The 21,183-nt window shown below is 31.5% G+C and overlaps 1 protein-coding gene across 1 annotated transcript; it reads right to left on the bottom strand.

The window, feature by feature from the left end:
* Positions 1 to 432: 432 nt before the first annotated feature.
* LOC124541218 (dynein regulatory complex protein 9-like) lies at positions 433 to 21,115 on the bottom strand. The gene is made up of 8 exons (XM_047119093.1): positions 20,908 to 21,115; positions 4,954 to 5,024; positions 4,412 to 4,496; positions 4,092 to 4,238; positions 3,911 to 4,016; positions 3,633 to 3,803; positions 1,993 to 2,124; positions 433 to 879 (listed from the first exon to the last, which is right to left on the bottom strand). Exons 1-8 carry the CDS (start codon positions 20,964 to 20,966, stop codon positions 676 to 678), a joined length of 975 nt encoding a protein of 324 aa, XP_046975049.1. The 5' UTR covers positions 20,967 to 21,115; the 3' UTR covers positions 433 to 675.
* Positions 21,116 to 21,183: the final 68 nt, after the last annotated feature.

The raw sequence follows: 21,183 nt of genomic DNA, 5'->3' as shown, positions 1-21,183 counted from the left end.
GCTTTGCTTGACACTGACAGTCTGCACATTTAAAAGCTTCGGGCGTTCCGTTTTACAATAATCGACAAATGTAAAGTATATTTACATTTTATTATGCTAGGAAAAAATATATGTGTACCTATTGTATTTAAAAACTACGATATATTACATTTGATAATGGTTTTAATTTTTTAAAATTAATAACATTAAATATATAATAGTTTATAAGGTGATCAGATCAAATAAGTAAAGTTTTTTAACCCGAAAATACTTATTTACACACTTTAATATCATTCAAATGCAAATAATTTTAAGAAAAGTTTTATTGACTAATGAATAATTTTTTTTTCCATAAAAGCCATAATCTTATCCATTTAAGTATGGAATATTAAAGAAAAAAGGTTAAATTGAATGAAAATCGACATGCTGGCTAATATTTTATTACATTACAAAACTAAGTGCTGTACACACTTGTAGGATCAAAGGATTATTTGATAATATATCAAGTGTCTTAATTATGATCACTTCTAGAACAGTAAATACCCTTAAAAGTCATTTACAAACATTTATGTGGCCGGTGAGCTAGCCTTACTATTACATGCATACTTACACCTTGAAATTTATTGTATGTAAATTATCAAACCTATCATTATGGATAAACCGAATTGTAAATTGAATTATATAATTTACAGGACTTCATTTCTTTTTACTTTTAGGCACATTTTTTTTTACGTTCCGTAAGTAACGGAACGTTCCTATCGCGCGGCGCACCATGACGCCTCGCCACCACGCTTGAACGCGCGTAGCGGCTCGGCGCAAGCGGTCTTCACGGGCAAGTCTGGCTGCGCGCTCTTTTTTGAAAGTCAGCCATGCACGCATTTCGCCTTCGTGTAATTTGTACTGCAGAATATAGAACGATTTAATATTTTAATGAATAATGCATTTATTATTAGAATTAAACACTCGTGTTTATATTATGAATGTTAATGTTAATATATAAAAAAAATATAAACTGCTTAATAAGTCTTTTGCCTTGTTCAGCTGTAGACCACGAGATTACCCTAATAAAAAAGTTTCGATTATTATAGATAATTGGTTAATTATATTGCATCAAAATATACAAGTAATAATAATCAACATGGTATATTGTTGTATCTGATCTATAAAACTAATAACAGTATATATTTTTCATACAATTTTCAATATATGTTACATATATACTTCTTACACATATTATAAATATGAAAGTAGCTCCGTGTGTTTGTCGCTTTTTCTACGACCAAAACAACGAAGCGAATTTCATGAAATGTGCTATGCAGCAAACTTGAACTATAAGAAAGGACATAGACTATTTTTTGCCTAACACATAAAAACCAACCCCTAAAAGGCGAGAGAGACCGCGGACGACAGCGATTAGTATATATAACGACTGAAGATAATAAGATAGATAGAATATTATCAGTGATGAAATTATCAGTTTTTAATGGAGCATCATAAATGTACAAAATAATTAAAGGTAGATAGTAACCATTATAATCCATTCTTAATCATAATCGAAAACAACTTATCGGATTATTTTTTGGGCGAGAACCACTTGCTATTTAGCTAAAAAGTCTATCCTATACATTAATTACTCTTTCAAGTTATTAATGATGAAATTTAATATGACAAAGATAATGCAAGAAAGCATAAATTATAGAAAACTAGCCTAAAAGATCTAATGTTTTGTGTCATAAATGCTGCTGTTGCTTGAGAACAAATGAAAGATAGAAAAAAAATAGTAGATATTTTTGTATAGACATGGCTATTCTTTTTTTTTTAATTTAAAGCTTATTGCCCTGTACTTCTCCGAAGACGTTTAGTTAATATATGCTTAGTGTTAAATATTCGGTACTCTATATCCTTTATATACCCCTGACAATGTATGACGTTAATGATATAATTTGAGTAGTTGATATCGGAAAGTGTAAAAAACAGAGTTATTTTCAAATTTATAATATTATTTAGGATTACCAAAGCCTCTAGCTCTCCGCGGCGTTTCACTGTGACTCGTAACTTTTCGCACTGCTCTGTGAGTCGACTTTCTATATCGACTGTGTCGTTAGCGTACCGCGATTTCCAGTATTCCAATAGCTCTTCTCGTTCCTTAAAGAGAGAAAATCAACAATAATACATACCTACATATATCCTGAAATTACTGAGCGTTATTCTAATCTATACATATGTACATATAATAAGATTGGAGTGTCTATTTGTAATATTCACGCTCACTCGATTTTTACAAAATGATTTTATATATTTATTTTTTTGTCAGACTGTTTTTTTGTTCGAACTAATCTCTGGAACAGCTGTACCGATTTTGACGGAACTTCACGGACAGATAGCTGTAATAAGGTGTATATAGGCTACAACAATAACTTTTTTGTTTAATTTAAACGCCCACGAAGTTGTGGGCGCAAGTATTTAGTAATAAAATTGCTATGCGGTACAATAAAGTATATTATCTAGTCTTAAAAATCATGTAATCAATTTGTACTACTACTTCATACTTAAACAATTCAAATAATGTGATGAAAATAAATAATGTTTCTGTAATTCATACTGAGATACAACAGTTACAGTCTGATGTTGCGTTCATATATCTATTCACAGTTATTTCCACTTACTTCATATCACGATTCACGGCTATAGTCTACATAATATATACTCGCTTTTTTATTTCTAATTTTGTTAACTTATTTGACTGATTTTGATATAATTTTTTAATGAGCGAATTAGTTTAATATTGTGAAAAATTATGGAATGTTTATTTTTAGTGTTATTAATAATGCCAACAGATTATTCCGAATGTCTTCTTCCGAATGTCAGATTATCTAATTGTTAATGCTGGGTATGGTCATGAGACTGACAGCCCCGTCTTAACGCGAGGTCCGACGTTGACAAGGCGTCGCGGCCATTTTATCGGAATATGAAAACCTCCAACAGTTCAATTTCAGCGTTTTAAAAAATGAAAAAAATAAACTTACCTTAAATACTTAAAATTACCATCAGGTGGCCCATATGCTCGTCCGCCAACCGATTCCATTAAAAAAAAAAAAAAAAAAAAACACTTCCCCTCAACCGTAACAAGTATTTGGGCACAAGCTGTAGTGGTGATAACCCATCCCACACAAAAAAAAGATTTTTAAAGGCCTTGTCGCCTCGACTTGACTCGATAGTCAAAGACGGATATGATCATCATCGGCGAGGCTTCCAAGTTTGTTTGCAGACATTTTTAACTTTGCCGTTTAGTAAATACAGATCGTTTGTAAAAAATACATTCTTAGAAAAAGCATATTATTCAATACAAGATTTTATAGATGATAAAAAAGCGTAGAGCTAATACCTGTTGACTTCCACGTAGGATATATTAATTTAAATAATTGTATTTAACTAACATGACTTTGTATTTTTAAATGATAAAAAAGAGTAGCTACTGAGTTTCTTGGCGGTTCTTCTCGGTAGAATCTACTTTCCGAACCGGTGGTAGCTTCACTTAATTGTAAAATGACGATTCAAAAGTGCTTGTAAAAGCCTACTTGAATAAAGTTTATTTTGATTTGACTTGTTACAACCCTAGTTTAGATAGCTTTGAGCCTTTGATTGTATCACACCTTTATCTGTAGTGCATAAGCACGTAGTAGCTCATCATGCACGCAGTCCTCAAACTCGAGCCGTGGTGCTGGTGTGATCTTGGTTTGTGTTTGTAGTTCCACAGATTCAGCACGTGCGGTTAACCATTTGTCCACATAGTTAAATTGAAGACGCGTATTCAAGACGCTATCCTGAAAATAAGAACAAAACAAAAAAGTCCATACATACTAGAAATGTAGAAATGCTTGTTCATACTCTTTGATCAGAAGTTCTTTGTTTGGAATTTATTTATGTTTACCTTTATGCTATCACGAAGCAAAGCTATCTTTATGTCACAATTGCGAAGATCAAGTGACCATTGCTGCCTCTTTCCTTGCAATTCCGTTATGATATCTTCTAATGACCTTGAAGCATATTTGAGAAATAGTTAATGATTAAATAACGTATGAGTATTTAATTTAAATAAATGATTTACTAACGTTCTTGTCTTTTGATATTGAGCCTTGAGGGATGCGCTGGAATTGGCATTGGTTTCCAACATATTCACAGCTTGTTTTAGCGTATACCAATCACCACCTTCGGCCAATTCAGTCAGAGTTCTTAAAAAAACTTCCTTAACAATTTTACTGGAATAAAAATAAATATCTACAGGACATGTGATTATGATGAGGAAAGGTTGAATATATTTAATGTTAAATTAATACCTTATAAAAGTCATGAAATGCTCTTATATTAATATTTATTTATATTAATAGCGATTGCGCTTCAGCGCCATCTATATATTACGGTTGGAACTCACCGATCTCTAGTAACTTTGTCATAGAGTTGTTTTTGTCTCTTACTTCGAATCCCGCAAGCTGGAAATCTTCGTTGAGCACTCCTTTCTAAAAGTTTATAATGTCGAAAGATGGAGCCAGGGGAGAACGAATACACAATGTTATAGATCTATTCAATCACGGACGAGCGCTTTCTACGTTAAATTAATTATTTTTTAATGAAATAAACTTAAAAAATATAATCTAATTTTTACTTTTTTTGCTGTCTTTACCCTTAGTCTTCTCACACACACTAAGACATTTTGTATGCACGAGCGTTACTCACTCATGCTAATGCACTTTGATAATAATGACATGATGGGCGCGCTTTCGTGAATGAATAGAACTGAACAAACATTAAAAATTATTTATTGTACATAACTTGTCATTATTTCTGTTTTATTATAAACTTTTATAATGGTGAAAACCCTTAATGACGATGAACGACAAGTAACTATTCAGTAGCTGTTTCATTTTATTGTATTAATAATAATCTGTAAAGAATGTATAAATAATTCTCACTTACCTAAAATTCCCATTTGAAGCAATACGACTTCTAAGTTAATAGCGAATAATAAGGCGTCCATTGTGGCTATTCTGTTACAGAAAAAAGTTTGTCAAAATATTAGTTTCAATTTTAAGATCGTGTATTATCACTAAGATCAAGAATTCAATTTATCTTTTCTTTACATATAATTTATTAATCTATAGATCACATTTTGGTGTCGTATCGTATCACCCGGAAAATAAGTAGGTAGTTCAAATGAAAATGGCAAATTGCAAATACAATATTTTTCCCCTTGGTTGCAACCAAAAAAGAATTGTACTATTATAAACCAATAAATAATAATATTTTAGGTAAAAGCATATCCTTCTTAAGCTTTATAATTTTATGAAAGTTGTCATACAAATGCATTCACATATAATCTCTAAATAAAACTTAACGTATCACATTTTAGCAATATAAATTAGGAAGGCCGTATATTTGGGTCTTGACTCCCGACCACAACGTTTCTACCAAATAACAACATACTTTTTAAACCTGTCCTCAATAGACAATAGATGTAAATAGATAGATAGACATATGAACATATAACAACATAGACATATGAACGTCACCTGAACTTCACCCAGGATCGATATTAAAATATAATAATTGAATTAACTTATAAAGTAGGAGATTTTAATGTTTAATGAAAAAAAGTAACTATTGTTCTGTTGCTGATTTTACTTCGATCTATATTTCGAAGCTGTATTCACTTTAGATTTCATTTAATCGTAAATTATAAGCGTGCAAAAGAAGTTTGTTACAGTATATTTTATTTAATATGCTGTTGTAGGTTACAATGTTTGTTTATGTCAAATCTTACGAGCTAAATTAGAAATACTTCTTTGTAAGTTAGTTGAGCCTTAACATGTTAGTTCTTCGACACTATTTCTTATATTAAGTATATTATTAGTACCTGTTTCTAAACTCAAGATTGTCTATAGACGTCCGAACTAGAATACTCACAAACAAAAACTCAACTATAAACAGTATAAACACGTAACTTTGTATTCTTTAAAAGCTAATTTTATCAAATGAGTTCTTACTATTATTTTTAAAAGTGTTAATGGACTTATAAAATTTTTGCCTGTTCTCTTATTACAAATAAATATATTTTTAATTAATCGATAAATTTCTTACTTATATATGTATATACATTGCTTTTGTCCTTACTTGACGAAGCATTGTGTGACAGTTTACTGATTAAACATTTTGTGGTCGTGAAATGCAATTTCCGTATCATTACCATCGTATTAACTTTATAACGGGCACGAGGAACATTATTTTTTTTTATATTGTTTTTGACGTTTTATTTATTCATGAGCTATATCGAAATACTTTTCTTTCATGTTTTATAATAATACTATTTAGCTTACTTATATATTGCTGAGATGATTATTAGAACACGTGAATCAGAGACAGCGGGTTGAAACACGTGCCAAAAACTACTAGCAATTCTAGTACAGTAGCGTTTACATTCATTTCTTACTCGACGATGAACAAAAAATTTCGTGAGGAAACCTGCATGATACTTTTATGCAGGTTTCCACATGTGTATCATCATCAATTGGAACAACGAGGTGAAATGTAGGTACTGCAAACCATCTTCTCAAAAAAGGGACATAAGTGTTCTAAAAGCAACTACCTCTTATCTACATTTAAATATACATACGTCATTTTGAAATTACCTATCAATAACGTGTTGGATGCGTTAAACATATAAAAGGCGTCATACGCGACCATATCATCATCACATTAATAATAGCCATAATATAAGTGCTTATTAACTATTGGTGTACATAAAATATATAAGTAAGTTATCCTTTGGCAATACAAAGATTTTCAATACTTTTATATGACACGCGCATGTGAGGTAATATTATAAGTACCTCGTGTGCGGTTACGGACCTCAAGGCAGGAAATCCGATTAAAGATTGTGCATACACACAGGGCGTTGTCGTTGTAAGGGACATTCCGTAATTATCAGAAGAGAACGTCCCATTTAGTCCGTAACAGGGCGTCTGGGGAAATGTTTTTTGTCAAAACGTTTCATGGTTACAAACAGGCAATAAGCGTAGATAAGGTGAAACAAAAATCATATTTTTAACTTGAAAAACATCGAGCTTCGTTTTTAAAGATATTTTTCAACCAAATCTCAAATGATCAACGGCTTAAGAGACGTCTTACAATGTAAAAGTCGCAGATTCTATCCTGAAACCTTACGTCTCGTTCATTTGAAATCGTAACAGTCCATCCAAAAGATAAACGTTTGAATGTAATGGAAGAAAATACAATTATTAATTTAAATAGTCTCGTAACTGTGGAATACATCAATTGGTGTCGTTTGAAAGCATTTATATCATACTCGGGAAAACCCTAATTGGTTTGTATTCATGCTAAATATATTTATATTAAAAATAAAATCCTTAATATACATTATAAAATAAAGGATAATTGGAATGTAATTAACAGTATTTGTTGTAATTTAAAAAGAAATTGCGTTTATGGAATTAACCTTAACAAATAGGAATGTACATATGAATTTGGAGGTGACAAATACACGAATCTTTTTTTCAATAAAATACCTACCGAAATAACTTTCCATTTAATCTTCTGCTTTAGCATTAGCATCGGCAATAAATTATTAACAAATAATGTTCCAATATAACGTTTGTATATATATATATATATGTACATTCACAATAATATAGATCTTTTTTAAAGAAATGGTGAGAATCATTGTACAAACACGAGGAGGAAAGGTAAACTAATAACAGCTAGGTTCCGACTTCTCGAAGTTAATACATCTTTCCTGGGGCACGGTATTGGTTTTTAGCTTAAGATTCCGCATTGATTTTCTAATAAATAATAATTTTCCCTATTAAACAAATTGATTAAGCTCATGTCAATTAAGCATTTGTTTGTGTGTGTATATAATGAATAAACTCAACAATTACTAAAACAAAAACTTCGCGATACCATATCCCACTATTATAAGTTTTTTTTTGCAGATATGCGCTTTAATAATGTAAAATATACTTTTGCTCTATCATCAATAGTGTCCGTAGCGCATTTTAGGGTATTTCATTCTAGCCTATGTTACTCAGAATAAATGTAGCGTTTCAAAGTTGAATGATTTTTTGAAATCGGCACAGAAGTTTTTGAGTTTTTAATAAATAGTAGTATAGATAATAATTAATATGTAATATTAATATACAATTACTGTTTTAGTCCTCATTGTAACAATGGAGTATGAGTATTCGTCTCATGTAAAGGCGGAGCATGACTGCACAAGGGAGCATCACGCCGTTTGCCATCCAGCACGAGCCGGTCTTATCCCCAAAGAAAAATGACATATCCCTAGTCAGTCATGTAATTACTATATAAAAACCTTTATACTCTATTCCAACCATAAGATAAGTTAAATAAAATATACAACTTTGACATTCAATTGACGCGATATCAGGTCGAGATCTTGAATAATCAATGATATTCATTCTGGATTCGCGAAAAAATGGCGTTTTGGACTTCGACGAAATTCTTATCGGACCACTGGATCTAAAATTATAATGCATCTTATAGTGAAGTGGTATATGTTGTATTCAATTAATTAACATAAATCAAGAACTGTTTGTAGTACATAATATATCAGACCATATACCATAATGTAGCAAATCGTATGGAGTATGTAAATTTTTTATTCGATTGTTTAGTTCTTTTTCGATTCAATTAAGAATACATTTAACTTCAATACGTGGTTAATGAATCTAATTAAACATTCCCAAGCGAAATTGACATTTCATATTTGGTTCTGGTAAATGAACATTAAATTGCTATGTGCTATTACTTACTTTAAGCACTAAGCAATTTTTATATTAAAACTATTAACATGATTGCTTTTGAGTTGAATATTTTTTTAAAGCCTATCGTATTGTTTTAAAAAATGTACAACATTTATCACCCGCACTCAAAGTGTGTGCAAAATATTTGGTCATTCAGTTGAGTGGGACTGATTAAATATTCAGGTCCAATAGTTGATGCGCGCGAACGCGCATTGTAAACAGGATAAGTTAAATAAAAACATGTAAAAAAGGTTTACGTGTGTTTTAATCTATCTACATAATCATTATTCTATTTGATAATGCTAAGCGGTAATAAATTATTTTATATATTAGTAATACTAGCTGTCGATAACTGACTGTTTCAAATAACGAAAATATGTTCATTATTATTGTACACGAAAACATTAAATCTATCTAATCACGAGTTTCTTTTTTTCGCCGATGCGTCTCAGGACTGAGGACTTAATTTCGGAACCGATGGTAGATTTTGGACTATCAATAAGCAAGTCTATAACTTCTATATTGAATAAAGATTTTAGACTTTGACGTCGACTTTCTACCAAAAGAAATAACTAATCATTTTAATAAATTAAATGTTATTGATATGCATTTTATCATCGGATAAAATTGTTTTGATGTTCCACATATAATTGTTTATCCTTAAGATATGCGAAACTTAAGTACCGAATTTTAGCTTAGTAGCCTGTCTCAAAGCTTAGCCAAATTTAGCGAGCGTATTACGATGCAAAATGTTGCATAAACACAGGTGCATTTTGAGGTGAGATGACTTTACGAGATGTCTAAAAGACGAAAGTATTCGTATGACACCACTACCTGATTCGGTGTGCTACTGAGAAATAAAGTAAAGTAAAGTAACAGCTTGTAAGTTTCCCATTGCTGGGCTAAGTGCTTCCTCTCCAATTAACGAGAGGGCTTGTAACATATTCCACCACACTGTTCCAATGCGGGTTGGTGGAATGCACATGTGGCAGAATTTCAGTGAAATTAGACACATGCAGGAAATTAGGAAATTAGACAATTAAGCACATATATATATATATATATATATATATATATATATATATATATATATATATATATATATAGTGGTGCTTGCCTGGGTTTGAATCCGAAATCATCGGTTTCATGCCCGAGTTCTAACCACTGGGCCATCTCGGCTTGCCTGAGAAATACTCAAGTGAAATTCAAAAAATTTTAAATATTGTGATCCAAGATATGAATCTGAATCCTCTGGGTTAGCAATCTTTTAAGCTAGTAATTAAATCATTTTAGTCAACACATACATCAATCTCAAAGCTACCAACTCTACGAACTTTGAGCACCCTAAAACCTGGACTACTAAAACTTGGATCCAATTGTTCAAGTTACGAAACTCCTAGCATCCTAAGAATCTTCCTAAAATAATTTGTTTTCGAAGTAGAGTTTAAATTATAATTTAAAATTATTATTAGTCGTTACCGATGTAAATTAATGTTAAGCCTTTGTCCTACAACCTTGGTAGGAACTGATTACTGATTGACGGCTATAATATTTGTTAAATTATTCAACAACATCTTCTTATCTATTAATAGTCTCATTTCAACTTTTGTCTCAGTGGTTATGGGACGAAATCTGATCAAACAATCGATTATGGTCTCAATTTGAAAAACTTCAGCATTAGGTGTGCAGAAAATTTAAGAGATTCTTGATTGCAATTTAACAACACAACAACAGCCTGTAATTTCCCTGCTGGGCTAAAGGCCTCCTCTCCCTTTGAGGAGAAGGTTTGGAACATATTCCACCACGCTGTTCCAATGCGGGTTGGTGGAATACACATGTGGCAGAATTTCTAGGAAATTTGTCACATGCAGGTTTCCTCACGATGTTTTCCTTCACCGCTGAGCACGAGATGAATTATAAAGACAAATTAAGCACATGAATCAGCGGTGCTTGCCTGGATTTGAAACCGCAATCATCGGTTAAGATGCACGCGTTCTAACCACTGGGCCATTTCGATTGCAATTTACTAAATTGTTATGATTAAACTAAGAATTAATTTGAGTGGAAACGAGTTGCTGGCCGGTTAGAGAGCGGTGTCTGGGCTGTATAAGAGAAAAAAAATATGAAAAATGTAAACAACAGTGAGTACAAAACCTGTCATAGATTTCTTTAAATAAATGCGAAGTTTCTCTGGCAACCCACTAGTTTATTTAAAGGCTACCATTATAGATATTATTAAACAAAAGAAGAGCGTTACAGAAAAGCAATTTTCCGTCATATGTCGTCAAATGTGTTTAATTTTAATACGTACTTAAAGATCTTTCCAGAGAATGATTTCACATGGAAGCCTTTCACTGATTTCTAATTAATCATATTACAATATTGTCTGTTGTAATATATATTAAAATAGGCTGTGTCCGTTCTACAATAATAATCATAATAATGATACAGACTATGTAGATAAAAAGATTTAGTGATAATTTTGTCACCATAATGTGTAATCCAATTCAATCTTCAAATTAGATATGTAAAAGTAAAGTAACAGCCCGTAAATTCCCCACCGCTGGGCTAAGGCTTTTTCTCCCATTAAGGAGAAAGATTGGAACATATTCCACCACGTTGTTCCAATGCGGGTTGGTCGAATGCACATGTGACAGAATTTCGATGAAATATCATATATATTGTAGAATATATATAAATTGTAGATGCGAAATATGCACTGACTTAACTAATAGAGAAAATGAAATACAATGTATTAAATTGAGGTATAATAATTACTATTTGAAACCGCGGTTTCGAAAGGCAGTGCCTAATTCAACTGAAATGCGAATATAAATTATAGAATAATTAAATTATTAGTAATGAGCTTTAGTTTACTTTGAGTACACCAAATCATCGAACATTAAGTGTAATTTTTTATAACTTTTATGTATAGTAAAGAAGTACTTTTTATAGTTAAAGTATCTCCCTTTAAAAAGGAGATAACGTGTTCAAACATTTCCTAAATTATTAAATGTAAGCCAATGATCGGTAAATGGTCACCACTAAACAACTATAGATATTGGCGCTGTTAGAAATATTATTACAATCGTCAACGCAACACCTTGGGTAAATGATACATTGTCCCTTCAAATTGAATGCCAACAATAGAAAATATTACTCCTTGCCGATAGAATATAGGTTAAGAGGTACCAAGACGGGCTTGCTGAAACCATAGAGGACACTTTCTGTAATGTCATATGTTCTAATCATCTACAAAAATAGCAAACTTACAGCCCATCTCTATATTTGTACCTCGTTAGTCTAGTGACTTGATATAAGACCAGTGACAGCAGTACTTGGAGCGAACCCCAGGTCAGACTGAAAAAAATTTATTAAGTCCTAAAGTTTCCGACGCCTGAACTCTTTCCAATCCAAACAGTACCATCGGATTATGAAAGTGTCGGAATAGAGTGTATCTGTGTGTACGCACACACTCATGCACAATAGTATGTCTTGTGTAGTTGGTTTAACCCATAGATCACCATTAATAAATTAGCCGGACGACATTCTTCTCAACTATTTAATAATTTTAGCAACAAGAAGCAAGGTAACATACAAAAGAATATCACAAACACATACTTGCAGTATTAGTCCTTCATAATAAAGTAATATTAAGTCAAATCAAAATGGTGTACGTGACCTTAAACACGACTAACTCTGATTACCATCATCGTCCGTACCATACCACCGATGACAAGCCGAATATCACGTTACTCCTGAGTTATTTTTCGTAGTCATTAGTTCGGGACATTATTATACACCTCAAGATGATTCAGATAGGAAAAATAAATACTACTTATTTATTAAAATTAAACTAACCTATAGCCGTTCTTAGGCCCTTGCTCCATACCAAAGTTTCATAAATATTTGTTGAGACAACATCACACACATTAGTCTGAATGTATGTAGCTTGTTTACACAATTTAATAAAATTATGGAAAATCAGAAGTAAGGACGGTACCACAAACATCCAGACCCAAGACAACATAGAAAACTAATGATACACTACATCGACTCGGCCAGGAATCGAACCCGAACCTCGGAATGGCTCATGAAAACTGGTGTACACAACACTCGACAACGGAGGTCGTCAAAATAAAATAAACAACAGACACAGAGTTATTTTAATTTTTATGATATTAGTATAGACGATGTACTTAAAATTTTTTAAATTGACTTAATTTTACAAACGTTATTATTAATAATGTAAATAAAAATACTAGGAGTGTCAATTAAAAAGTTATGAGTTTGTTTGTACGTCCTGGTAAACCGCAGCCGTTTCGAAGCTAACAAAATTTCAGCTTCCTATTCATATAAACTTTTATTCGTCATTGTTTCACAGAATATAAACGTTAACCAAAGTTTCAATACGGCACGTATTTTGTTTTTGTGAACCGATTGACTCAAAACTAACACTAAATAATATTACAAGCTTACTTAAAATCGTTACTGAGGTAACAAACGCAGACAAACAAGTAAAAGTCTAAAAATTATTGTTATGAGATCTATAGCATACCCTATACTACCCTGACCAATACACTTATTAGAATATCTTTCATGTACAGACATCGATCAATTAGTTTTATTATATCTATATAGACTAGAGACCTTCCCCAGCTTACTGCATTAATCGCCCTACTGTATTAATCCAACTGTGGTCTCAGTTTATACAAAACAACAATGAGGTTTACACAACGCTTCACTTCTCACCTGCTTGTTTTGTTTAAAAACCAAAAGCGGTAAACAGATTAAGACTCTATCGATCAAGTTACTGTGTAGATTTATCAGGCTATCAGTTTTTTAATTCTAAAATGTAAGTGTTTGACATTAAAAATTTCGAAACAAAGGAACTAACCTTCCATTTCCGTCCATATTTGTCAAGGATGCGATGCTTTTTCGAGAATCTGGCTTGTTTTAGTGTTTTAAAATGAAGATAGATGTTTTACGTGGCGCACTATTCTTCTATAAATAGAACAATCACTTAGCAACGACTTATATTTGATCAATCATTGTGTGAGTGAAGCGCTCGGATGATGAAGGGGCATAGCGCCCATCTCACTACCTGATGTATTAGAGTTTATTATAATTTCATTTTTGTGATACAGCCTACTTAGGTCTAGTGGCTAGCTTGTGATTCTGTTGATTCTGAGGTCATAGTTTCAATGCCAGATGGTAATATGTTATTGATTTTTTTTATGAAAGGTATAAAGGAATAATTTTAGGACTATTCTATAAGCGTCCAAATGTATATATTTATTTCTATATCCATTTAAACATGTTTAGTATGATTTTTTTGCAATTGCAAAATGCAATTTAATAAAATCCATGAGCAAAAGGTATGGTGTACAAATCTCGTTTATATTTCAAACTATTAATCGCATTCCATTTCAAATTTACCCTTTGCGACTACCGCTTTTACATGCCTAAAATTATTAAAATACAACATTAAGGAAAATACCGTCGGAATTTACTGAAAACAAAAGAATTTATAACTTTAATAATAACGGTTAGCTTACATAGTTCTGGTATAAAGTTTTACTCAGCGTTTTAGCGTTTGTATAAATGAATTAAACACCTGAAACGGATGGAGGAGTAATATAACTGTCTGGTGGTTTTAATAGCTTCAGAAACATTTATTCAATTCCCTTTCATTTTGTAAATAAGTAGCTACAAGTAAAATTAACATGTTAAAGTGTGTAAACGTTAGGAACGTACAAAGAGGAGGATGTTTAGATCTGTTTCCACCACGCTGCTCCAATGCGACACCCCGGAGCACTCTCGGCCTCGTCTTCACTCGCCATTAGCCGCCATTTTAATAATCGCGTTTTGAAATGTGCTTAGACAGACACAGAGTAGGTGGACCCTTAAAATTCAACTGCCATATATTTTACGCATACTTTTCTAAAACTTTCCTAATAACATAATGCGGTCTATAACAAATATAAGCCCGTTTTATTAACGATAACCCGTGCTGACTTCCGATTTAAACTTCTCCATACTAGATCCGCGGGTGTTACGCTACGACCTCTAACTACGTAATTTATTTGTCATTTATTACGTGTTTCTAACAAAAATGACACGTGTGTCAATGATCATTTGCGAAGTTTGACCACAACCTACAACGGAGTGGTGAAATTAATTCTCAGCTGAAACTACTAGTTCTAAAGAGAACAGCGGGACAATTAAGGACTGTTGCTATTTTACATACATATATGGATGATGAAAATCATTCTATAACTTGTATTAACGTGCAAGCGATAGTTTTATTGACATTGTTGTGTAATAAAAATATTTTTATAGTTTTAAATGCAAAAGCGTAACTTTGACATTTGTAATTTTAAAAAAAAACATCATCACTTCTTGGACTGTCATTTAGAATTATGCTCTCAATATATAAAAATCGAAAAGTTTCTATGAATTCAGACCAACACTGCTACGTTGTCCACATATATTTTGTGACGCGCTTTTAAAAACTTTCTCTAACATAAAAACTATAGAATTAGAAATTCAAGCAGAGAGCTTTAAAATTTCACTACTCATTTAAAAATAATGTATAACTTTAAAATGAGTGAGCAACTATCGCATTTTACTGTGTTCAGTTAAAAAAATTCAAATTTATTTAAAATGTTTAATTGCATTAAGCTACGTTGTCAGGCTCATGCGGAGTCTTAAATATCGGAAACATTTACACATATTTTCATCATACCTACTACGTACATACGTAGGTACCCAATGTTAGGCAAAAATAATAATTCTTAAATAAGTCTTAAATCTTATATTAAAACTATGTGCCTTCAATGACTGTTAAGCGCTAATGATGTTTATAAAAATACTAGCGACCCGCCCCGGCTACGCGCGTGTGCAATACTAAATATGCTACAGTTTTTTTTCTTTATTATATTGCCCATGTATTATATACATATATATATATATTGAGGAGTCGAGATGGCCCAGTGGTTGGAAAACGTGCATCTTAACCGATGATTACGGGTTAAAAACCCAGGCAAGCACCGCTGATTCATGTGCTTAATTTGCCTTTATAATTCATCTCGTGCTCAGCGGTGAAGGAAAACATCTCGTCATCATCATCATCGGTTGTTGTTGTTGTTGTTGTTGTATTATATACAAAAACCTTCCTTTCGCTCAATCACTCTATCTAATAAAAAACTGCATAAAAATCTGTTGCGTAATTTTAAAAATATATACATAGTTACAGACAGCGTTAAACGACTTCGTTTTATACTATGTAATGATGATAATGATGCTAATGATAATGAATTTATTTTAGTTTATTATCCAAAATAATGCAAGATTAAATTGATAATTTGCTGTAATTTAAGCAGAAATATTATTAAAACTTTCTCAAGGAGAAATTCAGCTGTAAAAAATCGCGTTTTCACATCAATGAGAAAAGTTTTACAAAGCGTACTGGAATCCTCTGGAAATATTTTAAAACAAAAAATCTCTGCTTAGATTGTTTAATATATATTTCATCGTAATCGTACACATAATATAATTTCTCTATTTTATCTCAAGGCAAGGCAATTAAAATACTTCTTTTATAAAGACTACGTGTCATCTAGTTTTTTTTTTAATTTTGAGATATCGGAGTTTTGGATTGTTTTATCTCAGGGAAAAATAAATTATATATATATTTAATTCGTATGTTACGGTATATCAAGCCGTATAAGACTATACATGGGATATCTTATGATAATAATAATAATCTTGCATAAAGAGAGAGAGAGAGATAGAGAAAGAGTATATTATTATTATATTTTTTTATAATTCCATTAAACTGTCCTATAACATTTAAGCGATTTCCTTAATATAATAACCCGATAACCACATAAAATATAATCAATAAATTATCTTGGGCGCTTAATAATAAAAGAATATATTTCTAAATCGGTGTACTGAGTGTATTTATATGGTTGATATAACAACAAAAAACTATTTAAAACTATTGACCTTGTGAAACTATATACCCTTTTGATAAAAGTAGCCTGTAAATTACTTGCATAGTTATCTAATACTTGAAATGTTTAGCAATGGAATTAATTTAAATTTGACCTTAATGGAACTTTTGTTCCAAGTACGAATTATAATGAGTCTAATTCAGTCCACGAATATTCGAAACACGCGACGCTATTTCAGGTACGTAAGACATTAGACAATGTTTAAACGTTCTTGGTGGTAGAGCCTTGTGCAAGTCCGTCTGGGTAGATGCCACCCGCTCATCAGATATTCTATCAAACAACAGTACCTAGTATTGCTGCGTTTGAGTTGGAAGGGTGAGCGAGCCAGTGTAACTATATGTACAAGGGACATTACGTCTTAGTTCCCAAGGTTGGTGGCGTTTGCAATAGATGCAACGGCGACGACGATTTTGCTTTTTATCTAATATATAGGTACATCTATGATGTTTTCTTTTTAAGGTATAATTTTGTATCCTTTTGTATAAAAAAACAGACCCAGCCATACAATAACCTGACAATAGTTTGACGTTAGCATTGCGATTGGTTACAACGTATTAGATGTGTGTACGTACATAATTTTATATTTAAATTATATTGTAAAAAAATGTACCTTTTTCACAATTTTTGATTACAAAAATATGCAATTATAATAAGTGGCGTTGCAAAGGGCTCTTTACTTGACGAAAACGCGTCGAGAAGTGGGTAATAAAATCATGTGGCTCTCGGCGCGCCGCTTTAAATTAAATCACCTTTAATTATCACTTGACGTTCGTAGACTCGTAGCGTCGTCCCGCCGGCGAGCCTTCAGGCGTAGCATTAACGCAACTGTTATACTAATGTGCATTAATGGCTAGAACACGCACTCCGATTCGTAATCATAGAATTTTATATCTTCGCAATGACTCGTTAGAGTAATGAGTAGGTTTTTATATACATGATATCAGATGAGTCGGCACTTCGATTGTTTTTGTCAAACATTCATACATACAAATCTAGCAGAAGATCAAGTTCTATATTATTTGGTATAAGACAGAAACACTTTAATGAAACCTATTTTATAAAATTAAATTAAATTATTTATAGTCTGTGCCTAACGAGACTAAGTTTTATTAATAATTTGAATTAAATCTGTTTGAAAATAATAGTTAAGTAGTAACATAATTTAAACAGCGAACGATTTGTTTCAGCATTTCTATAATAATTAGATGTTTAATGGTACAAAGTATAAGTAATACTGAAAACAGAGTCTTATAACTCTTTGAAGAAACACAAAATTCAAACATGAAATAAAGTACTGAAATTTACTGTCGATACTTAAGATTTTATCATCCTTCTTCTGAAGTTTATTTTAAAATACGCGTTAGTAAGATTTAGTGTTGAGGAATCGTATTTTTACCCTTAATTTTATTAAATCAAAATCGATTTGAGTTTTTCTGATGTCGATAAATGGAAAATCTATAATATGCACACAAATTTAATTACTTTTTTGTGCACTTCCTGTCGTCGACATTTTATTTTTTTTAATACACAAGATGAAAGATCTTTAAAATATTGTCACCAGTTCCGGCGTTAATAGCGTAGTGGTAAAAAATTATACGTTTTCTATATTATGAATTTTATATTTGTTAGATAAAACAAACACACTGCTATACCTGTATATATGGATGTGATGTGAGAAAGTCAGTGTCCAGGTCAAACGAACATAACGAAAATTTAGAAAATATATCAGTGCATTTTCAGCAAAAACTCTCGGTTAAGCCAGGAAGATTAAAAGGGTGCATCACCCTCTTAAAATCAAATTTCTAATAAATCTTCGTTGAACTTTTATATTATGGAACGAAGCATACCAAATTAAAATCTTTCTTGGATGTAATATTACATGTAGTACAATTGCATAGACATTTTGTCTTACAGGACTGTGTATTTTATATATTTCAAATGATAACGGACAAATGTTACAATGTTGTCCTTTATGTGTATATTTAATATTGTATATTTAAAAATTAATAATTATATTAATTTTATGACATGTCATGACGCGTATATCGATAACTAAGTAGTGCGTAAACAAAATAAGCTAAATAAAAACAAATGAATAAATGTAAATATTCTCCATTATCAACTACTCACATACATAACAAATAATATAATTTAATGTGAAAACAATAAACAAAACGGTTTTCAACATTCTTGTGGTACGTGGTCAAATAAGATCGAAGTCTCAGACGATCAATCACAGACATACCAACATCCTATTATCCTATTATAAATAAATTTATATTAAAAATACACATACCGTCATACTTAAATTCTGTTGTACACACACACACACACACACACACACACACACACACACATACATTACTATAATACTTACAGTATGATGTACACACACATTAATAAAGTCACATGAAATTAGACATGAGTAGCTAATAGGATGTGCGGCTCTGATTACGCGCTATCGTCGACGACGAAAGGATAGAGCAAGTCGATGTTTAACTTCTGCGTCTATAGTTATTCAACCGAAGTTTTCCTCGTCATCAAACGTCAGCCACATCAATTAAATATTTTAATTGTACGCGATAAAATTACTAAGAATCATCAATTTTGTTCATTAGTATGTAGAAGTGATATTCTCGTCTAAAAATATTTATCATTATACTCATTAATAAATTTAGATTTTATAGTTGAATGATCTGTAATAACCAATTAGTGCTTTACATTTCTTAAGCTTCATTAACAGTTTCGAATATAATATAACTTAGATGTGAATATGTGAATCGGTGTGCGGTGGTTCTGAAAAAGCTAATTAATGTCGTCAAAGAGAGGCCTTAGCTTGAAAGTTGATTGAGCCCTTTATTACAGCATTCCAATTTGATGATGACGGAAAATTGAACCAGAGCATTTTGTCGATATAATGTGACATTTTTGGTTTACAAAACTTAAATATATAATAATGAATAAACATCATTATACAGTAAAATTTGCCGATATATTCCGGCTTCGAAGAATAGACTTATTCTTGACTCTGATTTTTGGCTTATCGATATTTTAATCTTTAATAATGAAGAGGAAAAACCAGCATGAATGTTTCCTAGGATCAGCAGACAATCAGTAATTAAATACCTACCATAAATTTTTAATAAAAAAAATTGTTGTATTTAAAATGCACAAATGTGAATCTTAACGAAAAAAATCTATCAATAGTAAAAAAATAATAAAATATAGTAAGTAAATATACTGATAAGACAATATAAACACACTCCACTAATCCTTAAAAAAAGATAAAAAAGTAACGATAAATGATGCAGTAAGACATTGTTAAGTGATGTTAAAATCTTCGGTCCAATTATCAGTATAAATTAAGAATGAGATACTCTATTGATTCAAATGCGATTTTTCCAACTCTCCAAGTGGTGATTTTTTCTTATTAATTAGATACATTAATAAGAATATATACATACATTATTATAGATTAGATAGCGCTTAAATCGCTGACTAATTCAATTATCTTTGATAAATATTTATATTATTTTTTAAAGATAATTTATTGTATTATCCCAGACAATCGGAATAGTGATTCAACGGGGGAAATACTGACAGTAATCTCACCAACTTTCCACGTGGTCAAGATTTATAGAGTAACAATTTTTAATTCATATTTGTATATATTTAAGGTTTTAATGTTAATAAGTATTATGTTTAATCAAATTTAAGAGCAGAGATGGCTCAGTGGTTAGAACGCGTGCATCGTAACCGATGATTGTGGATTTAAATCCAGACAAGCACCACTCAAGCTCGGCGGTTGAAGGAAAACATCGTGAGGAAACCTGCATGTGTCTAATTTCATAGAAATTCTGCCACATGTGTATTCCCACATTAGAACAGCCTCAAAGGGAGAGGAGATCTTAGCCCAGCAATGGGAAATTTACAGGCTGATGTTATAGTTGTTGTGAATAGAAGAAACAAAACTTTTATCCTATACATTTTTGTACTTATTAATTATACAAACCACAGTAAAAGGGCGTCACACTGGAGTCTTGTATCAAATGGGAATAGACTAAACTTACCTCCACATTATTCGCGATAACCAACGAGCACGATGCGATATCAAAGCCGTGCGTCGCATATTTCTCCGAGGTCACGTTACCATATTTAACAAGACATTGTTTAAATATCACTATTAACAAATTAAGCTGCGCTACTTTAATATTAAAACGGGAATACATTACATAAACATGAAACAATAACTTTCGTTAAGAATGCACTGAAATTATTTTCAAATCATTTGATTTTTTAAATTTATTATCAAGATCGCATCGACAATTATTGCTATTTTTTTTTAA

This window comes from Vanessa cardui, chromosome 2, assembly GCF_905220365.1.
Source record: "Vanessa cardui chromosome 2, ilVanCard2.1, whole genome shotgun sequence".
Lineage (NCBI taxonomy): Eukaryota > Metazoa > Arthropoda > Insecta > Lepidoptera > Nymphalidae > Vanessa > Vanessa cardui.
Note: the sequence above shows the minus strand (reverse complement) of the source record. Positions and strands in the feature narration are given on the sequence as shown.

Excerpts from the sequence above, each read along its gene's own strand:
- LOC124541218 (XM_047119093.1), bottom strand. The coding sequence starts at position 20,966 with ATGCGACGCACGGCTTTGATATCGCATCGTGCTCGTTGGTTATCGCGA. Across the intron at positions 3,804-3,910 it reads TGCTTCGTGATAGCATAAAG|GATAGCGTCTTGAATACGCG; the intron begins GTAAACATAAAT and ends TCTTATTTTCAG. Across the intron at positions 2,125-3,632 it reads CTTATGCACTACAGATAAAG|GAACGAGAAGAGCTATTGGA; the intron begins GTGTGATACAAT and ends TCTCTCTTTAAG.